Source organism: Trichechus manatus, unplaced genomic scaffold, assembly GCF_000243295.1.
Source record: "Trichechus manatus latirostris isolate Lorelei unplaced genomic scaffold, TriManLat1.0 scaffold00041, whole genome shotgun sequence".
NCBI lineage: Eukaryota > Metazoa > Chordata > Mammalia > Sirenia > Trichechidae > Trichechus > Trichechus manatus.
The window spans coordinates 15,788,967-15,811,459 of NW_004443977.1; the positions used below are offsets into that span (position 1 = coordinate 15,788,967).

At 38.5% G+C, this 22,493-nt stretch overlaps 1 protein-coding gene across 1 annotated transcript in view; it reads right to left on the reverse strand.

Moving 5' to 3' along the window:
- LOC101345539 (thymus-specific serine protease-like) overlaps positions 1 to 22,493 on the reverse strand; it is a 46,388-nt gene that overhangs the window by 19,418 nt on the left and 4,477 nt on the right. Inside the window, exons 2-5 of the mRNA XM_012555541.2 lie at positions 18,298 to 18,482; positions 15,528 to 15,892; positions 14,233 to 14,368; positions 3,848 to 3,959 (exon numbers count right to left, since the gene is read on the reverse strand). Of these exons, the coding sequence (XP_012410995.2) occupies positions 3,848 to 3,959; positions 14,233 to 14,368; positions 15,528 to 15,892; positions 18,298 to 18,482 (798 nt within the window). The remainder of the gene's footprint in view (positions 1 to 3,847; positions 3,960 to 14,232; positions 14,369 to 15,527; positions 15,893 to 18,297; positions 18,483 to 22,493) is intronic.

Below are 22,493 nucleotides of genomic sequence, written 5' to 3' on the forward strand. Positions count from 1 at the left end.
CATTCAAAGTTTTAAACAGATAAGTAACTTAATTGAAAAGATACTCAAGGAGGATTGACCCAGGTGGAGGGGGTGGGTTGTATCTATAAGAGGTTGAGAGAAGTCCTAGCTTTCTGTTACTGACCAAGTTATTGACTTCAAGATATCCTTTCATGTAGGAGTAACCAATTGAAATGCCATAGGCCACAAGGAAAGGGATTTGGGCAGAAATGCATGACTTTTCTCACCTCACTTGTTAAGAGTCATAAAAGTCCATTCTTAGATATTCTTAGAAAGAAAAACGTATTGCTAGCAACATATTAATTAGGGAACTGGGACTATCTCTTCTACACACCCATTTTAGCAATGATATTATATTACTATGGCATGCTGACACATCTGTTTCCTGAGTTTGGGATGGGAGTGGGGTGGAGTTTTTTGTTTTGTTTTTTTTTTGGTCTGGTTTTCATTTGGGGGAAAAGAAAGGAAATGATCTGACAGTAAAATACTCCCTCTTGCCAGAAACAGACCATGTGTTTCTAATTAGGAAGCAGTGTAGTGTCTTTTCAGCTGAGCAGTACATCAAATCTTTGTTAGGCCTGGTAGACGCTGAGAAATGAAACTTAGCTTCCCTATGTTTGAGAGAAGTTAGTCGCTTAGTTTTCACATTAACTGTAGACTTAACTGCAGACTGTGGCTTGGCTTTTCAATCACACTCCACCCTAATTCTAGCATCAAATGTAGAAAAATAGAACTAAACCCCATTAAGTTGAGAAAGACAAGATAGGAGCTCTCCTAGATCCTTCAGAGAGATCATGATCCTAATGGCCCCCTGAATTAGACTTCTAGCCTACAGAACTGTGAGACACTAAGTTTCTGTTGTTTAAAACTACCTGGTGGGGCCGTAGTTAAGAGCTAGAGCTGCTAACCAAAAGGTCAGTAGTTCATATCTGCCAGCTGCTCCTTGGAAACCCTATGGGGCAGTTCTACCCTGTCCTATAGGGTCACTATGAGTCGAAATCTACTCAATGGCAACAAGCTTGTTTATTTATTTATTTATTTAATTTCCTTTACAGTACTTTGTTAAGGTAACACTAGGAAACTACTACAATGTTCCATGATGTAGATGCATTAGTCCCAAGAGGCCTGGATCTATGAAAACCTGCCTCATGGGGTATCCTGTTATGAGTCGCATACGTAACAAGATGCAGAAAACGGGGAGGAAGACATAGAGATCTATCTTGACTCAAACCAATGTTCCTTCTCCAGATACTTATAAAACAAAACAAAACAAAAAAACAAACCAAAAAAAAAAAATCGGAACGGAAGCCAGATAGAGTCTCTCTTCTAAAAGAGGATATGATCTAGTAGTAGGAATGTACCCATAGGATGCCAAATGAGGTACAGAAAACTACATATAATAAACCCCTTGCCGTCAAGTTGATTTCGACTCATAGTGACCCTATAGGACAGAGTAGAACTGCCCCATAGAGTTTCCAAGGACAATACAAGAAGATCACAAATTAAATACTGGGAGTGTGGAGAAATGGTTAAAGAAAGTAGAGGGTGCATCTGCTTGGTGCAATGAGGAAAGATTTCATGGGGGAGGTGGCTTTTGAAATGCACTTAATGTATTTTGATGGGAATAGACATGAAGGGCATTCAAGAAGGCTAGAGTAACATGAGGAGAAAGGAGGTACAGGTGAGTACCTGTTATGGATTGGATAGTTTCCCCCAAAATATGTTGTAAATCTTAACTTTTGTCTGTGGTTATATTTCCATTTGTGAATAGGCTGTGTTTGTTATTTTAATGAAGTAGAGTTATGTTATGTTAATGAGGATTAGGTTATGTTTGTTATGTTAATGAGACAGGATTAGGGCCTATCTTAAATCAGTCTTTTTTGAGATATAAAAGAGATTAAACAAATAAGGGAAAGAAGCAGAGATGGGAGGCACATAAGGATCACCCAGGAGCAGAACCTCAACCAGACAAGGATCTTCCTCCTGAGAGAAAAAGCCTTCCTCTAGAGCCAGCATCCTGAATTTGGACTTCAAGCCTCCCAAACTGTGAGAAAATGAATTTATCTTTGTTAGAGCCACCCACTTCTGGTATTTGTGTTATAGCAGCACTAGATAACTAAGATAGTACCAGAGCAGCAAATTGTAGAATTTGGCTAGAACAGAAGTTATGAAAACTGGAAGAAGGGGACTTCCTATAATGGCAGACTGTACATATGTTGTAGTAATTCATTCTGTTGATGAAGAAGAGTTTTAAGGGTTCTTTAGCAAGGAAAGAGCCCTGGTTAAGAGATCAGACTGCTATTCAAAAGGTCAGCAGTTTGAATCCACCAGCTGCTCCTTGAAAACTATGGGGGCAGTTCCCCCGTGTCCTACAGGGTTGCTATAAGTCGGAATCAACTTTATGGCAACAGGTTTGGTTTTTTGTGCTTTAGGAAGATTGATCTGGAACTTTATAGAGGAAAGAGTGGGTTGGAGGGAGATAGGAGACTGGAAAACCAACATAAAGGCCTATTAAGGATCTGAATGATAATAGGGGAAGGATAACAGTGAAGGAGGGCATGGCCCAAATGGTCTGTCTTACCAATGTTTCCCCAACACATAACACAGTGCCTGGCACTAAACTGGTACTCAGTGTGGCAGGCTGGAAGCAAGGGAGGAAGAGAGAGACAGACTGTGAGAAGGAATGGAGAGAAAGAGGGAGGGAAGAAGGGGAAGTGTTAGAGACATTGCCCATTAGGACCTTGGGAACTTGTGTGAAATGTTCTTAACTCATAATTATCAAGCCTTACACAAACACAAAACGTGCATGTAAAAATTGCTGAGCTCCAAGTAAGATTTATAGTCTAGTTAACCATATTTCGACAATGTAGATTGGTTTTTATAATGTACTGTAGTTATATAAGATGCTAATATTGGATAAAGCTGGATGAAAGGAACATGAGACTTCTCAGTATACTTTGTGTAATTGCTCGTTAGTCCATAATTAGTTCAAAATAAAATAATTTAAAAAAATGTCAATGCAAGTTGCAAATCATTTCCATTTCCTTGTTCTATCAGACAAATGTTCTTGTTGTTACTCTCTTTGGCAGTTTACCAGGCTGGGTTAGAACAGAGTGACCTGTGGGGTGAGGCTGCCTTGGTTAGGTACCTCAGTTTCAGGGACATGTCCCTTAATCTCTGACGTTCCTGAAAACAAACAAAAAAAAGAAACATTTCCCTAATCCCCCAAAAAGTTATTTTTCTAGCTATAGCAAAGTTCACAAATTTTCCATTTCAAAACCTGTCTTATTCCATGAGGCAGTGCAAAACAGCTAAAAAATTTTATATTCAAGTTTTCATTTAAATTTCCTGCATCTGAAATTTATTCAAATCCAAAAATTCACCATCTCTTACACTTCAGTCTACACAAGACATAATTCAATTCCTTTCTATTTGCTTATAATTGTTTAATTGTTACTTTTCAGTCGGTCAATTTCGGGGTACTCCTACTTAATAGGATAACTTTCTCAAGTTTTTGAAATAAAAGACTATAATGAAATAGTTGAATTCTGATGTACAGTCAATCTATTATTCTATTATTTTAAAAGAGTTTCTGAGTACATTTAGAATAAAAGATGAGTAAGAAGAGGAAGTTGTTAGAGTTTAAGATAATTTGGTAGCACACGTTTCATCATTTAGCTTGGTACTCAGACTGGAGGCTTCTATGCATGATTTTAATTTTTAAAGAAACTCCCAAACATCCTTCTCTTCAACTAATTTACGGCAACTGGACAACTACTCAATGCTTGCTTGAAATTTTCTTTTTTTCTCCATAACTTTTCACCCCTTTCTTTCTTCATTTTCTTACCTTAATAACTTTGTTAACCTGTTTATGAACAAAGGATTGAACAAGATGTATCATATTCTCCATGAGAAAGGCTGTTTCCCTTGGTGAGTGAATTTTAATAGGTTCACATAACCTGTGGGAAAGAAAACAAGAAAACAAGAGTAAAGTCAATTTCACTTGAACTTCAAACCCCAAATGTAGAGAACAGTCCAAAATGAATGAATACTAGATTTCTTCAGAAAGTTTATACTGTGGAAGGAGGAATAAGTTATGGTCACTACTTCTAAGTTTTCAAAATATATCTGTGAAAATAATTCCATCCAGCATTTGTGTAACAATACCGTTATCAAAATACTTTCATTTTAGTCAACCCATTGAACCACAAAAATTCTGTGACCATTTTGATCAAGACTTGTCTCTGAAAAATTAAGATTGCAGGAGACTCATTTTTTAAGGAATGATTCTGTAATATATAATTAATACAGATTAAAATGATATTCAATGCTCTTTCCAATTATACTGGCCAACAATATACGTATATTGATCCCATTCCTATGCCGCCACACACACACACACACACACACACACACACACGTACACACACAGTATATATTAGCAGGTCACTAACACTGAAATAAAGATGCCGAGGAAGTCTTAGGTTATAGGGAGGGATCACAAGGACTATCTATTTTGCGTCTGACACTATTGCAGCCTACCCAAGGCATGTAATGTTTACAAATAGTCTGTTGTGTTTGAATCTTGGCCTCTCCCCATAGTCGTTAGCAAGGCATGGAGTTCTGCAGGGATTCTTCCCCCACCTCCAACCTTGGGAAAGGAGCCTAATCTCTGAGCCCATCTGTTCTGTTGGTGATGGCTGGGGACACGGTGCCTAGCAGTGTGAGTAAATTGTGAAGGAAGAAGAAATAGCTCAGTGTCAGAAACCTAGTAAACACACAGTGAGGACTGAAAATACCTCTCCCTTGACAGGGGACTAACCAAAGCACAAAGACAGCATTTAGGTGAATGAAATTTAAGACCCAAAGAAGAAAGGGCAGGAGGAGGTCACTGCCAGTCTTAGTTATCTAGTGCTGCTACAAGAGAAATACCACAAGTGGATGGCCTTAACAAACAGAAATTTATTCTCTCACAGTTTAGGAGGCTGTTGTTGTTGTTAGATGCCGTCTGGTCAGTTTTGACTCATAGCAACACTATGTACTACAGAACTGAACACCTCCTGGTTCTGTGCCCTCCTCACAATTGTTGCTATGCTTGAGCTCAATGTTGCAGCCACTGTGTCGATCCATCTTGTTCAGGGTCTCCTCTTTTTCACTGCTTGTTTACCAAGCATGAGTCATTCTCCAGGGAGTAGTCCATCCTGATCACATGTCCATAGTACACAGGAAAGTGTCTTTTACATTTCTTGTCATAGTTAAATGAACACCTCCAGTTCTGCAACCATTTGTTGAAACATCTCAATTGGTGTTCTGTCAATTCATGCAGACTAGAAGTCCGAATTCAAGGTGCCAGCTCCAGGGGAAGGCTTTCTCTGTCTCTGTCAGCTCTGGGGGAAGGTCCTTGTCATCAATCTTCCCCTAGTCTAGGAGTTTCTCAGTGCAGGAACCCTCGATACAAAGGATGCCATCCAATATTGGCTCTTCTTGCTTGGTGGTGATGAGTTCTCTCCCTCTCTGCCTGCCTATCTCTTTCATATCTCAAAAGAGATTGAGTTAAGATACAACCTAATCCTGTAAGTTTTGTCCTTCCTTCCTCATTGACATAACTGCCTCTAATCCTGCGTCATTAACATCTCAGAGGTTAGGATTTACAACACATAGGATAATCACATGAGATCATAAATAGCGGACACCACATAATACTGGGAATCATGACTTAGCCAAGTTGACATATACTTTGGGGGAACACGTTCAACCCATGACATTGCCTGATGTGGATTTTACATATCCGGATTCAGTACAAATGTATTTAAGTCTAAGAATTAAAAGGAGACTTAGAGTTCACCATGAGCAAAGAGAAAGGGGAAGACAATTATAGATCATATGTCACTGATCTCTCAAGTGAGTCCTGGTTGTGCAGTGGTTAAATGCTTGACTGCTAACTGAAAGTCTAGCAGGTTGAACCCACTAGCTGCTTTGCCGGACAAAACCAAAAAAGCAAGCCAGTTGCTGAGGAGTCAGTTTCAGCTCATAATGAACCTATAGGACAGGGTAGAACAGCTCCATAGGGTTTCCAAGGAGCAGCTGCTGGATTCCAACTGCCAACCTTTTAGTTAACAGCTGAGCTCTCAACCACTGTTCCCGTAAAGATTATAACCTAGAAACCCTATGGGGCAGTTCTATTCTGCCGTATAGAGTCACTAAGTGTTGGAATTGACTCTGCAGCACACAACAACAAAAACAACAATCTCCCAAACAGGGGAAACCTGGAATAGGACTGGATACTGCCTTTTCAGATACAGTATGGTGGAAGCAGAGATGATGTATCCTGAGATGATATCTCTCCAAGTAGCAGGAAGTCTACAAAGACTGTGTTGTGCTGAGAATGGAAAAAAATTTGAAGTAAAAGAGCTGAACAGAAGATTTAAAAGGGTGGTTGGAGAAGACAAAGTAAAGTATTGGAATAAAAGGTGCAAAGACCTGAAGTTAGAAAACCAGAAGGGAAGAACATACTTGGCATTTCTCAAGCTGAAGGACCTGAAGAAAAAAATTAAGTCTCACATTGCAGTACTGAAGGTTTCCATGGGCAAAATATTGAATGATGCAGGAAGAATCAAAAGAAGAGGGAGGAACTACTCAGAGTCACTGTACTAAAAAGAATTGGTTGATGCTCAACCATTTTAGGAGGTAGCATATGATCAAGAACTGACGGTATTAAAGGAAGAAGTCCAAGCTGCACTGAATGCATTGGTGGAAAACAAGGTTCCAGGGATTGACAGAATACCGACTGAGACATTTTAACAAATAGATGCAATGCTGGAAGTGCTCACCTATCTATGCCAAGAAATTTGGGAGACAGCTACCTGGCCAACCAACTGCAAGAGGTCCATATACATATGAATTCCAAAGAAAGTTGATCCAACTGAATGATGAAGTTGTTGAACGATATCACTAATATCACATGCAAGTAAAATTTTGCTGAAGATAATTGGAAAATGGTTACAGCAGTACATCAACAGGGAACTGCCAGAAATTCAAGCTGGATTCAAGAGAGGACGTGGAACCAAGGATATCATTGCTGATGTCAGGTGGGTCATGGCTGCAATCAGAGAATACTGTTTACCTATGTTTTGTTGACCATGCAAAGGCATTTGACTGTGTGAATCCTAGCAAATTATGGATAACAGTTTGAAACATGGGAATTCCAGAACACTTGTGTTCATGGGTAACCTGTGCATAGAGTAAGAGTCAGTCATTTTAACAGAACAAGGGGATACTGCTTGGTTTAAAATCAGGAAAGGTTTGCTCCACTGTTGTATCTTTTCAACATACTTATTCAATCTGTGTGCTGAGCAAATAATCTGAGAAGCTAGTCTATTTGAACAAGAACCTGTCATCAAGATTGGAGGAAGGCTCACTAACAACCTGTGATATGCAGATGACACAACCTTGCCTGATGAAGTGACGAGGACTTGAATCACTTACTGATGGAAATGAAAAACCATAGCCTTCCTTATGGACTGCACCTGAACATAAAAAGAACAAAAATACTCACAACTGGAACCAATAAGCAACATCATGATAAATGGAGAAAAGATGGACGTTGTCAAGAATTTCATTTTCCATGGATCCACAATCAACACCCATGCAAGCAGCAGTCAAGAAATCCAAGGACACATTGCATTGCAAATATTGGCTGCAAAATTCCTCTTTAAAGTGTTAAAAATGAAAGATGTCACTTTGAGGGTTAAGCTGATCCTGAACCAAGACATGATATTTTCTAACACCTAATACGCATTCAAAAACTGGATAATGAATAAGGAAGGTCCAAGAAGAATTGATGCCTTTGAATTATGGGGTAGTGAAGAATATTGAATATGGCATGAATTATCAGAAGAATGAACAAATCTGTCTTGGAAAAACTATAGCCAGAATGCTCCTGGGAAGGGAGGATGGCAAGACTTGTTTTATGTGGTTTGGACATGTGATCAGGAGGGACCAGTCCCTGGAGAAGGACATCATGCTTGGTAAAGTAGATGGTCAGTGAAAGAGAGGAAGACCCTCAAGAAGATAGATTGACACAGTGTCTGCAACAATGGGCTAAAGCAATGATTGTGAGGGTGGCATAGGACCAGGTAATGTTTTGATCTGTTATACATAGAATTGCTATGAATCACAGCAACTTGATGGCACCTAAGAACAACAAGGACAGACCCAGAAATCTGTATGTTAAACATCACCACATGTCTTTGGGTCTTGTGGGTACACTACACCTACTATTCACAGCAGTCTAGCTATTCTATGAGTCTAGGAAAACATATTTTAACATAATTATTAAATGCTAACTCTTTTTGTTAAGTTTAAATAAATCAGGCCTTCGTTTCCTAGAGGCAGAGCTTGGCATAATTAACTGGTAGTTGGAAAGCACAGATATAATCTCAGAATTTTTGAAGTGACTTTACCTAACACTCTTTCATTTTATAGATGAGGAAACTGAGGTCCATAGGACTAAGGTAACTTATTATCATATTCATTATACAGTAGCTGTAATATCAGAGGTTTTTTTTTTAGAATGTTTAACATTTTCTTTCTTTTGTATTTTTTAAATTGTTCGCTCTTTTACAGAAATTAGTTTGTTCTGTAGTATCAGAGGCTTTTGATAAGAAGAAGCTTAATAATTGTGACATCGTAGTCCCCAGCTTTAGACCAGCCAGTGGCTTCCCACCCAATATCCTGAGAGGTTCTTCAGAGTCCAATCTGGCCTAGACTTTCACTTTCAACTCACATGTCCTTTCCATTTTGTCTGCTCTACAGTCATATGGACTTCCATTCAGGTCCTCTCATTACAGGGATTTTGCCTTGATGCTCTCTCTGGAATGTTCTCTGCCTGCCTCTTGCCATCTTTATCTAGATCCTGTTTGTCAGAGAGCTGGTCAAGCATCATATCCTTGGAGAAGTCTAACTACGCCATCCGCATGCTAACTTAGTTTTCTTTACTCTAAAATTTTACGAACTCTTGTTAATTTTTTTTTATAGAGGACTTACATTAGTCTGTAGTTTTAATCGTAAGTTTTATTGTGGATATCTGATTCATGTCCATCTCTTTCACATGACTGGAAATTCTATGAGAGTCAGAAATCATGTCCATTTTTTGTCCCTATTAAATTCCAAATGCCTATCACAGTGTATGTGATGGATGAATGGATGGATGGATGGATAGATAGGTAGATGGATGAATGGATGGATGTATGGGTGGATGGATGAGTGGATGGAAGGAAAGATGGAGGGAGGGAAGAAAAGAAAGAAGAAGAAGGAGAAAGGGAAGAAGGAAAATGTAATGTGGTATTTGTGACTTCTACATAAAAAAGCATCACCATGTAGCTTTTATAACAAGTAGTTTTGCTTGATAACTACACTTACATTACAACAGTAAGTTACACTTAAACAGTCAAGTTCCACAAAACCTCCAATGAGTTAAGAATTAACTCTGCTACACTTCAATGTGTGTGATGAGATGACTTTGATTAGAAATTCCACTAGATTGAAAGCCAGATACCTCAGTTGTGTCCTGGTGCTGATGCTTCTTCTGTGATTTTGAGCAAAATCACTTAAGCTTTCTGTTTTGTGGAATCATCTGTGAAAGTGAGGGTGTAGCCTGGGGCTTTCTGAGTAGCTTCTGGGAATCTATGAATTTACTGATTACTATGGACCTTCTTTAGAAATATTCAGCTCCATGAAATTCTCTATTAACAAACTTGTATATGTATGTATACCTATATATGTATATATATACATTTATCATTTCAGCTAATGATAAATATGTAATCAAGATTCTAAAATAGTTTAATTTATCCACTTCTAGTAAGATATTATAGGGACATTTTTGCATGCTGACACTGATCATACATATTACCTCACATATGACAAAAGCAACCAATTACCAAGTATCAAATAGGTTTTATGTCTTATCAGTAATTAGGTCTTAGGGAATAGGTTTTTCTCTGATGAATTAGAAGAAGGAGGGGATAATTGTGGAGGGAAGGGACTTTGGCAAGTGCAGATATTTAAGAGGCAAAGGACTTTAGCTTGCAGGAAGGACGGAGGTTGTTGAGAGGAAATTTTCTCACTTAGCAATATTGCCCAGGGCCTTGAGAACAGATGCCATGCCCCTGGAAAGCTTCCTCTGTGCTCTGCCAGTCTGGGGTGCCAGTGGCCAAGTTGGAGTGTCAGGGCTTCTCACTCTGCCTGCAATCTTCAGCCTCCTGTTATCATGAAGTCCCCCCAGTCCTGCCCAGCCCAGCCCAACCCAGGTGTCTTCACTCTGACATTCATTTGTCTCCCCTCTCCACCCAGGAGGAGGAGGAAAGAGGAAAAAAGGAAGAAAAATACAAAAGAAAAAAAGTTATATATATATATATATATATGTCAGTTGTAGTTAGTGAGGAGAAAAGATCTAACTCACCCTATTGCAAGCCTTCCCTTCTTCGGTGTAGTTACCTTTGCCTTCCTTGTATTGACTTGATAGTTAAGACTTCATTTTACAAGGAGTGCATGTCTCTTGAATCTTTTCCCTTTCTTCCGTAGTTGTCAACCTGCTTATGTGCCCTTGAGCTTTCTAGAAATAATGATGTCTAATCCGGTAGGTTTGTGCTGGGAGGAGGGAGTGCCGAGTTCTGTATATTAAGAAAGCATCCTATAGTGTAACCTCTATCTAGGGTTGAGGATTGTTGCCTTAGTATGTCATGTGTCTCTTGAATGTTTTATTACAGCTAGAATGGAGGAATGGCTGTGAGAAGAGAAAGAAGTAAAAGGAGAGAGCATAAATGGTGGGTAGAAAAGCTAAGAAAGTTTCATTGAGGCCCATAGAAAGATTCAGAAATGTTTCTGCAGCAAAGAACTTCAGCTGTTTAAGTCACACAAACATAGTAGCTCTATAACCCACTCTTCTGAGCCCTGGTCCAGGGTTTCTCACCTAGTATGCTTTTAGTGTAAACTAAGCCTGAATCAGATTCTAGCTCAGGCTGGGGGTGGGGTGAGAGTGTATTGGCAGGAGTTTCTACACTTGGAGCTCAGAATTAGGAAGCCAAGAGAGTTGTGGAAACTTCCATTCCATTCTTGGTACAGGGGAGGGGATGTCACAGTCTGAGCACCTGAAGAACTTTGAGGCAGGGGGACCTGCTGAGCCCGAGGGTGATGCGTTTCAGTGTCTTGGCAGAGAATCAAACAGAGAAGCAGCTGTGTCCCTAGTGTTTGCATGCACATCAGGAAGGGTTCAGGACTGGAGCAGGTGGTACTCTCCCTGAAAGTTTTGGCTCACACAGGTCAGCTGACTAGACTTTCATGGAGCAAACAGGCAGAGTTTCCCAGGAGACGCTTATAGTGGATTGAAACCCTCGAAGAACATTAACAGAAAAATGAAGCAAACAGAAAAGCAAAATAAATGGAAAAGCCTTTAAAAAATTATCCATTAATGAGTTAGTGGCATGTTAGAATATGTAGTAACAAATGTGCCCAAGGTTAATTCTGCAGTCTGAAGGTAAACTATAATTGATAGTTAAAGTTTGAAGACTTTCTTCCTTAAACAGCATTTAAAATTTATACATAATAAAATCTGAATGATTTAGATTTAAAAGAAACATATGTCTCTACTTTCCATTGGCCAATTGTGTTGATATGATTTCCCATGCAAGGTATTAGATGTCACTTACCCCTTTTATATGATCTTCTCCCGCCCCCTTGTGGACAAATGTGGTATTTGTGAGGCCTTTGCCTGGAGTAGATCTTCATTGACAGAAGAGAGCAGGTGAGGATGAAAGCCACTGCTTCCATCTCATTAGAATCACAACCAATCTAGTGCCATGATTTTTGTTGTTAGGTGCCATCAAGTAGGTTCTGACTCATCCCGACCCAATGTAGGAGAGAAAGAAAAACATCTGGATCCTGTACCATCCTCATAATTGTTGCTATGATTCAGCCCATCGTTGCAGCCAGTAGCTCAATCCATCTCATTGAGGGTCTTCCTCTTATTCGATGACCCTCTACCAAAATAATGTCCTTCTCCAGGGACTGGCCACTCCTGATAATATGTCCAAAGTCTCCTCATCCTCCCTTCTAAGGGGTACTCTGGTTGTACTTCTTCCAATACAGATCTATTTGTCCCTCTGGCAATCCACGGTGTATTCAATATTCTTCACCAACACCTTAAATCAAAGGCGTCAATTCTCCTTTGGTCTTCCTTATTCATTGTTCAGCTTTCGCATGCATATGAGATTGAAAATACAATGGATTGGTTCAGGGGCACTTTATTCGTCTAAGTGACGTCTTTGGTTTTCAACTCTTTGAAGAGGTCTTTTCAGCAGGTTTGCTCAATGCAATATGTAGTTGGATTTCTTGACTGCTGCTTCCTCGGGTGTTGACTGTGGATCCAAGTAAAATGAAAACCTTGAAAATTTCAGTAGTTTCTTCATTTATCATGATGTTGCTTATTGGTCCAGTTGTGAGGATTTGTGCTATCTTTTTGTTGAGGTGTAATTCATACTGAAGGCCATGATGAAGAGACCTAAATTATTTCATTAACTTACGTTCACAGCCTCGAAAACCCTATGGAGCAGTTTTATTCTGCACATGTGAGGTCTCCATGAGCTGAATCAACTCGAAGGCCACTGGCAACAACAAGAGAACAATAAGTCTGCAGAAACATAAAAGCTTTTAATTTGACTGTTGACTGTCTGATGATCCTTAGAGTCCAAAAAAGGGAAACTTAAGGTGATAGCTCTCCCTGCTGGAGAGTTTTATCAACATGGTAATTTAGCACCTGGGAAGCTAAAGAAGGTGAGTATGGTTATGAAAACTCTATGGATCACAACTGTCCAATTTGCATCCAATCATGGGATGGCACAGGAAAGATCAGCATTTTGTTTGGTTGTGCATAGGGTCGACATGAGTCAACAGCAGCTAACAACAATATGGTTAATATGAGACCTTCAAGCAAAATTGTGTTCGTCCCATCAAATTCTCTGAAGGTTCCAAAATTTCCCCTCACCCATTCTTCAATACTTGGCCTGGTATGATATTAATCTTTAGGCTTTCACTGTCTCTTTTTTTTCACTTCTAGTCTAAGTACTACTAAGAGTAAACGATGTAATGCCTTTGAATGCCCCTCTCCCACTTCATCTATTGTTCCATTCTTCCAGGTAAAGGCAAATGTCATCATTTCTTATGCTTCATTTATAGTTTATCTACTTTTCCCAAATCCACTTTCCTGGAGACTCTCCTACTTTCAGAAAAGAACATCCTCCACTATCATCAAGAATTGATGCCTGTGAATTGTGTTGGAGAAGAATATTGAATATACCGTGGACTGCCAAAAGAAGGAACAAATCAGTCTCGGAAGATGAACAACCAGAATGCTCCTTAGAAGGACGGATGGTGAGACTACGTCGTACATACTCTGGACATGTTGTCAGGAGGGATGAGTCCCTGGAGAAGGACATCATGCTTGGGAAGGCAGACGGTCAGTGAAAAAGAGGAAGACCCACAGCAAGATGGATTGACACAGCTGCTTCAACAACGGGCTCTAGAATAACAAGGATTGTTGGCATGATGCAGGACCACACAGTGTTTCATCCTGTAGTACACAGGGTCAGTATGAGTTGGAACCAACTGGACGGCACCTAACCTACCATCAACAACCACTATTAAAGAAATCTCTAGTCTAGATCTTAAACAACAAAGGCTGCCTTATTCAACAGGGGGAAAAAATCCAAACACAAAAACGTTTTTATTCAGTTCCTGAAATGCTCCAATACCACAGTATATTTTTATAGTCGAAACTTTGTGGAAAACCTCGCCATTCTTTTTTTCACAGAAATGACAAGATTTGTTTTCAGGGCCTCTGCTCCTCTTGAGTTGCTTCTCCTTTCCAGGGGAAGTGTTTTATGGTGCCCCTTGACTGCCAGAGGACCCCAAGGGTAGTATCCACTCTTTCCTGCCCTCTGATCTGCACTCCCACCAGACTTAAAAGTATCCACAGAGGTCCCAGCCATGCTTCTTATATGATCTAGAAATTGCTAATATAAATAATACTCAAAAGGAACTAAACTGTTCAAAATCTCCCTTTCTTTTCATGTAACTAGCCTTAACATAAGAAAATGACATAAATAGTGTAAATTTAAGGAAATATCAGGCTATATTTAAGCAAATACTCTCTTTCACACAAACCAGTCCACTTACCTGAAATCCTTTTTAACCTTACTGTAGTATTTCCGACGTTTCAGCATCTGCACAAGAATAGCAAACGCCTCTTTCACTGCTTTGGGACATTCACTGTTATGAGCGGACAAAATCCTTCCAATTACTTCATTGAACTCTAAGAACATGAAAAAGAAAAAAAGTACATTTAGTATGGTTTAATTGTAGCCATTTATAAGATATAATTCTTTCAAGTTTGCAGTTACCTCTGTTTTAAAATATGACAAAGTTAAGAAACTGAAAAATGATTTTGCCAGAATGCCAATAAAAGTGGCTAGTAAACAATATCGTGCACCCACGCTCTGCGAATCCTGATGCATTTATCAACAGGAACATGGTTTAACTTCTTAAAAGAGGAAGGGAGAGATATGCCTCTGTGTTACAGCCTTCAGATTTATTGGACCAGATAAGATTCTATCAAGGTAACAGGTATCTGAACTGGAATGATGGCTGAATATTTGTTAACCTTTGAAAAGTTCAAATATTAAAGGAAAATTTACCTTCTTTTCAGAGGGAGTGGGGTTATTTTTGTTTTTACAAGAAAAACTTAATGAAGTAAAAATTTTATACTTTAAGCATTTTAATGGAAATATGTATTCAGAGGCCCAAATTGCCAATCACAAGTGTTTGTCTACTGGGAAAAATCCTAAGGCCATTAATTACAAATGGTTTATCATAAAGTCAGGTAATAGGAAGGAAAATTGAAAGGCAACTTCAAAGTAGTAAATTTTTTCCTTCAAAAATAAGAGCTTGTCCTTTACTTCTTTGGAAATACCTATATGATGAATTCTTCTACTATCAAATCAACAGCTAAGACTTGTCACATCATTTCCACCTTTTGAGAAGCTATCACCCATCATATGGCTGTAAATATGGATACCAAGTACCAACTGTGGGTAACATAAATATCTTTCTTGGAACCCTATCATATGGGGAGGGAGATAGACTTAGATCTTGTTATGGTAATTACTTACATACAGATACTATTCTTATTTTATATATATGTATATAAACACTACATATGTACATATATATGTATATATATCATAAAAACCAAACCAGTTGCTGTGAAGCTGATTCCAACTCATGATGACTTCATGTGTGTCCGAGTAGAACTGTTGTCCATAGGGGTCTCAATGGCTGATTTTCGGAAGCAGAGAGCCAGATTTCTTCCAAGGTGCCTCTGGGTGAACTTGCACCTCCAGCATTTCAGTTATCAGCTGAGGACATTAACCTTTTGCCACATCCAGGGTCCCCCATATATAGATAATACTCACCATAAAAATTAAGTTTTGCTTGAATTGGTGCACTGCTGCTCACAGCTGCAGCAAACAGGTTGGGGTGTTTTATTCTCGACCACACTGCAAGGGAACCACCATAAGAGCCGCCAAATGTAACCCATTTATTTTCTGTGAGTCCCAGTTTCCTTGCTATTTCAGTTCGGAAGTTGACGATGTCAGCCAAGGCTTGCCTGCTGCTGAGGTAGTGGAGGCTGGCAGTACTCAGATCTCTATAATTAAAGGATAAATACATGCTGTTTGTGGCAATAATTAAAGTAGAAAATATGCTGCTTAACATCAGCTTGACTATAAAGTAAAAATGTATGTTTTGAAAACATGTTGAGTATTTATACCAGGTCCAACTTGAAATTTCAATTGGAATAATCTGAGTTACAGTGACACTTAAAAGCAGGAGCTAGCAATAATTGTTAGAATTGTCTCGTTTTAATTATGTCATTTCCTCTTGTCACCACTGTGAAGAAGCTTGAAATGCTTGTCATCACCCATATGGTGACCTTTCTCCACACACTGAAGTGAAGCACAGCTATCACACTATTACCCTGATTCAAAGAAGAGTCATTTTTAAAAGGGCTAAAATGTCAGTGATTTCATTGTTTCCAAGGCATTACAAAAACCTAGTTAATTGTACTGATGCTATTTTCCATTCTTTCTGGTTTGCTGCTACAACCAGACAGAGGCCTATTTGAATCTAAGTTTCTCATTATAAGAAAAGTAAAATTTGTTGTTTACTTTTCAATGGTGTTTCTCCACGATAAGGTATTCTGTAAACCTAGGATGTCTTTAATCTTCATTACCAAAAAAAAAAAAAAAATCTCCCTGCCCCTACAGGATGCTGTCAGTAGCTGATTACGAATTTAAAAGTAGGCAAGGACAGATTATTCACAAAGAAAAAACAGAAATGACCAGCAAATATGTGAAACTGTTTAGCCCTTTCTATTGTCAAAGTAATACCATATGAGTATTTTTCCCTCCTATCAAACTGGTAAGATTTATTTTAGTATTCAGGGTTGGCATGGATGTGATGAGTCAGGCTCTCTCTTGTACCACTTGTGGAAGTATCAAGTTGTAGAATCGATCTGAAAACAATTTGTCCTCATATAATAAGGGCTTCAAGAGGCAAAACGTTAACCTTTGTTCAGCAATTATACTACTGAGAAGCTACAGAAGAGCCTTTCTCCCTAATATTCACTCTCCTTTTCAGCTTTAGGAAGCCCTGGTGGCACAGTGGATAAGAGCTTGGCTGCTAACCAAAAGGTTGGTAGTTCAAATCCAACAACCAATCCTTGGAAACCCTATAAGGCAGTTCTACTCTGTTCTATAGGGTTGCTGTGAGTGGGAATCAACTTGACAGCAAAGGATTTTGTTTTGTTTCGTTTGGTTTCAGATTTAGGTAATTAAAGCCCTGTCTTTTAGCTGGGCCCAGAAAAACACTATATGTCCCAGCCACCCTTCAAGCCAGATGTGAAGTTGCTTATTAAGTTCAAGCCAATAGGATGTAACTGGAAAAGTATAGATAAGATTTATTGAAACACTCAGTCATAGAATTCCCCTACTCTCTAACAGAAAATTCTAGAGTAAATTCTCCTATCCTTAGATTCTCCCTCAATTTACTCAATCAAAGACCAAATTCTACTGTAGGTTCTTTCTAACACCCTCTTTCTGAGATGCATCACAAGAAGTTAACTTGAATAACAAATTATTTTCTACAACACAGGTTATTCCATTTTTGAACTGTGGTTTACTTCCTTAGAGAGCTTAATAAAGAAATCTCAGACTTACAACTATTCATAGGCTATCATAATATCATCAACACACACAGACGCACACACAGACACACACACACACACCCGAATCAAAGTTTCTAATAAATGTAGAAGTGGTGGAGCTATTGGAGTGTCACCTTACTACCAAAAGTTAAGAGACTTGGAATTCAAAACTCAGACTTGTGGAGTCACAGCAAGAAAGAAGCAGGTGAAACTTCCAGCAATTATTAGTGTGTCATGATAAACAGTACCAAGAATTATGACTCATATAAAAAAGGTATCATTTCACGAACACTAATCACATTCTCAGGGTTGTAAAAATCAATCCTTACTTTTTATTTTAATGAGAATAAGATACCTTGACATTAAATTGAATTTATCATGATCGTCAGAGGTACTTTGTAAATTTCTTTCTATTTCCTTGACTTCATATAATGAACAGTTTGTAAGCAAGTAAGCTAAAAATATATATTTCCACTGGGGAAAGTTTAAAAATAGTAAACGGCAAGAATAAGCTATTGAGACAAAAAAGATCTCATATTCTTGCTTCTTGCTCTGCCACTGCAAGCTGAAATTTAACATGACATCCAGTTACCTTTGATGGGTTGTTTTAACAAAAAAGTCTCCCCAGTTTCCATGGGAAGAGTAATTTTCATGGTTTAAAATTCTACTGCGGTAGAAAAAAATAATAATTATGACATTTTGTTTAAGCATGTTCACGAAAATACAAAATTTCAACATGAAATTATAGAACATGAGGAATACATTTTACTCAAAGGAAATTTCATACCAATTTTTTTAATCAAGAAAGTCGCTTCTACCCCAAAACTCCACCTACAGTTTTTCTTTCTTATCATTTGAATTTTCAAATATTCAGCTTCCTGCAAGAGGAACATATTTAGATTTAATTGCCAAAATTAAAAAGAGACAGAAAACAGAAACAGCAATGAGAACAACCCCAAAAAGGAAACCCTTAAATTTACCCTGTTGGTTGGCTCTCTCCGTAAAATCTGTGTTCCAGAATTAAGAAGAGGGCACCCAGCCTCTCAGCATATGTCATCCAGGTAATGTTTCTTGATGCAGCAATTCCTGTGGCAGCCCCCTCCCCACTGGTTATCAGAAATACTGGTCCTCCAGGTTTGTAGAAGGCATCATTAAGGAAATATCTCTGTGAAAATAAAAATATTCTAGTAGCTCACTAAACTCACTAAGATTTGTGATTTGTTGGTGGTTTCTGACAGCTGGGTGGCAGCATATTTTGGTTTGTCAGATTTGAGTTATGGTTCTGAGGTCCCATCTAAATGAGTGACATTTGTGATGGCACCCGGCCTACACACTGGACAAATTGATTTTTTGTTTTTGGTGGTAAAATAGACAACTTAAAATTGGCCATCTCAATCACTTTCAAGTGTACAATCCAGTGGCATAAATCACACTCACAATGTGCAACCATCACTATTATTTGTTTACAGTTCATGCTAGTATTTCAAATTCAAATTTAGAATATGAAATTCTTGCTTGAATATATATTTGTGGCAATTTTCTTTCACTCTGAAAATTTGGGTTCCTAACAACATTAACATAATTAATTATTTGCTTTATACCAACAATATGTAGTAATATTCACGCATTAGAATAACAACACCAATATTAAAAGGAGACAGGGTGGTACAATGTTTAAGTGCTCATCTGTTAACTGAAAGGTTGGTGGTTGGAACCCAGCAGCTGCACCGAGGGAGAAAAGACCTGGCGATGAGCTCCTGTAAAGATTACTGCCTAATAAACCCTATGAGGCAGTTCTACTCTCTCCTATGAGTTGGAATTGACTCAGTGGCACACAACAACAACAATAATGTTAAAACTGACAGTATGATTATTGAAAACTTTGATTTCTTTACAGTTGTGTGTATGTCCTCAGGATTTATCCCACAAGAGATATAAAGTCAAAGTACTGAGCTTTCTATTCACTTGAAATATTTTTCTCTGGTGAAGCCACAGGCTTGAGAGACAATTAGATTCATTTGTTTCATTTTATTTTCAATTTTAATTGTTTTATTGGAAACAGTCACATGGTGCCAAAGCTAACCACCTCCTGCCACACGTCTGTCAGTTTGTCCTCCTGTGGGGACTTACATGTTGCTGTGATGTTGGAAGCTATTCCACTGATATTCAAATTACAGCAGGGTCACCCATAATGGACATGGTTTAGCTGAACTTCCAGATTAAGACAGACCAGGAAGAAGGATTTGATGGTCTACTTCTGAAAAAAATTAACCAGTAAAAACTTTATGAATAGCAGCGGAACATTGTCTTATTGAGTGCTGGAAGATGAGCCTCTCAGTTTGGAAGGTACTCAAGAAATGACTGGAGAAGAGCTGCCTCCTGAAAGTAGAGTCAGTCTGAATGACATGAACGGAGTCAAACTTTCAGGCCATTCTTTGCTGATGTGGCAGGACTCAAAATGAGAATAAATAGCTGCAAATATCCATTAATCATCAGAAGATAGAATGTACAAAGTATGAATTGAGGAAAATTGGAAATCATCAAAAATGAAATGGAAGATATAAACATAGCTATCCTAGGCATTAGTGAGCTGAAATGGACTGGTATTGGCCATTTTGAATAAGACAGTCACGTGAACTACTATATAAGGAATGACAAATTGAAGAGAAATGGCATTCCAATCATCATCAAAAAGAACATTTCAAGATTTATCCTGAAGTACAATGCTGTCAGTGATAAGATAATGTCCGCATGCCTACAAGGAAGACCAGTAAATACAACTATTATTCAAATTTACTCACCAACCACTAAGGCCAAAGATGAAGAAATTGAAGATTTTTACTAACTTCTGCAGTCTGTAATTGATCAAACATGCAATCAGGATGCATTGATAATTACTGGTGATTGAAATGCAAAAGGTGGAGTCAAAGAAGAAGGATCAGTATTTGGAAAATATGGCTATGGTGATAGAAATCATGCCTGAGCTCGCATGATATAATTTTGCAAGACCAGCGACTTCTTCATTGCAAATACCTTTTGTCAACAATATAAACGGTGACTATACCTGTGGACCTCATCAGATGGAATACACTGAATCATAACCACTATATCTATGGAAAGAGATGATGGAGAAACTCAACATCATCAGTCAGAACAAAGCCAGGGACTGACTGTGTAACAGACCATAAGTTGCTCACATATAAGTTGAAGTTGAAGTTGAAGAAAATTAGAACAAGTCTACAAGAACCAAAGTATGACCTTGATATTACCCTACCTGAATTTAGAGACCATTTCAAAAATACATTTGACACTTTGAACACTAATGACTGAAGACCAGACAAGTTGTGGAACGACATCAAGGACATCATGCATGAAGAAAGCAAGAGGTCGTTAAAAAGACAGGAAAGAAAGAAAAGACCAGAATCAATGTCAGAAGAGACTTTGAAACTTTCTCTTGACTGTAGAGTAGCTAAAGCAAATGGAAGAAATGATGAAGTAAAAGACATGAACAGAAGATTCCAAAGGGCAGCACAAGAAGACAAAGTAAATTACTGTAATGCCATGTGCAAAGACCTGGAGTTAGAAAACCAAAAGGGAAGAACACGCTTGGCATTTCTCAAGCTGAAACAACTGATGAAAAATGCAAGCCTTGAGGTGCAATAGTGAAAGAATCTACGGGTAAAAGCCTGAAAGACGCAGGAAGCATCAAAAGAAGATGGAAGGAATACACGAGTCACTGTACCGAAAAGAATTGATTGACATTTAATCATTTCAGGAGGTAGCATATGATCAAGAACCAATGGTACTGAAGGAAGACGTCCAAGCTGTACTGAAGGAATTGGAGAAAAACAAGGCTCCAGGAATTGACAGAATACCAATTTAAGTGTTTCAACAAACGGACGACGTGCTTGAAGTACTCACTCATCTAAGCGAAGAAGTTTGGAAGACAGCTATGTAGCCAACCAACTGGAAGAGATCCATATTTCTGCTTATTCCAAAGAAAGGTGATACAATGGAATAGGGAAATTATTGAACAATACCATTAATATTATATGCAAGTCAAATTTTGCTGAAGATCATTCAAACCCAGTTGCAGCATCACATCAACAGGGAACTGCCAGAATTTCGAGCCGATTTCAGAAGAGGAGGTGGAAAGAAGGATATCATCGATGATGTCAGATGGATCATGGCTGAAAACAGGAAATACCAGGAAGATGTTTACCTGTGTTTTATTGACTATACAAAGACATTCAACTGTATGTATCATAACAAAGTACGGTTAACATTTCAAAGAAAGAGAATTCCAGAACACTTAATTGTGCTCATGAGGAACCTGTACATAGATCAAGAGGCAGTCATTTGAACAGAACAAGGGGATACTGAGTGATTTAAGTCAGGAAATGTGTGTGTCATGGTTGTATCCTTTCACCATACCTATTCAATCTGTATGCTGAGCAAATAATCCTAGAAACTGGACTGTATGAAGTAGGATGGAGCATCAGGATTGGAGGAAGACTCATTAACAACCTGTGATATGCAGATGACACAACCTTACTTGCTGAAGGTGAAGAGGTCTTGAAGCACTTACTGATGAAGACCAAAGACCACAGCCTTCAGTATGGATGACACCTCAACAGAAAGAAGACATAAATCCTCACAACAGGACCAATAAGCAACATCATGATAAAAGAAGAAAAAATTGAAGTTGTCAAGGATTTCATTTTACTTGGATCCACAATCAACATCCTTGGAAGTAGCAATCAATAAATCAAATGACGTATTGCATTGGCAAATCTGCTGCAAAAGATGCCTTCAAAGTGCTAAAAAAGTAAAGTTGTCACTTCAACGACTAAGGTGTGCCTGACCCAAGCCATGGTGTTTTCAGTTTCCTCATATGCATGCAAAAGGCGAACAATGAATAAGGGAGACTGGAGAAGAAATGATGTCTTTGAAGTATGGTGTTGATGTAGAATATTGACTCTACCAGGGACTGCCAAAAGAAGAAACAAATCTGTCTTGGAAGAAATACAGCCAGAATGCTCCTCGGAGGCAAGGATGGTGAGAATTCGTCTCACATAACTTGGACACGTTATTAGGAGAAATCAGTCCCTAGAGAATGACATCATGCTTGGTAAAACAGAGGGTCGTCAAAAAAGAGGAAGATCCTCAATGAGAT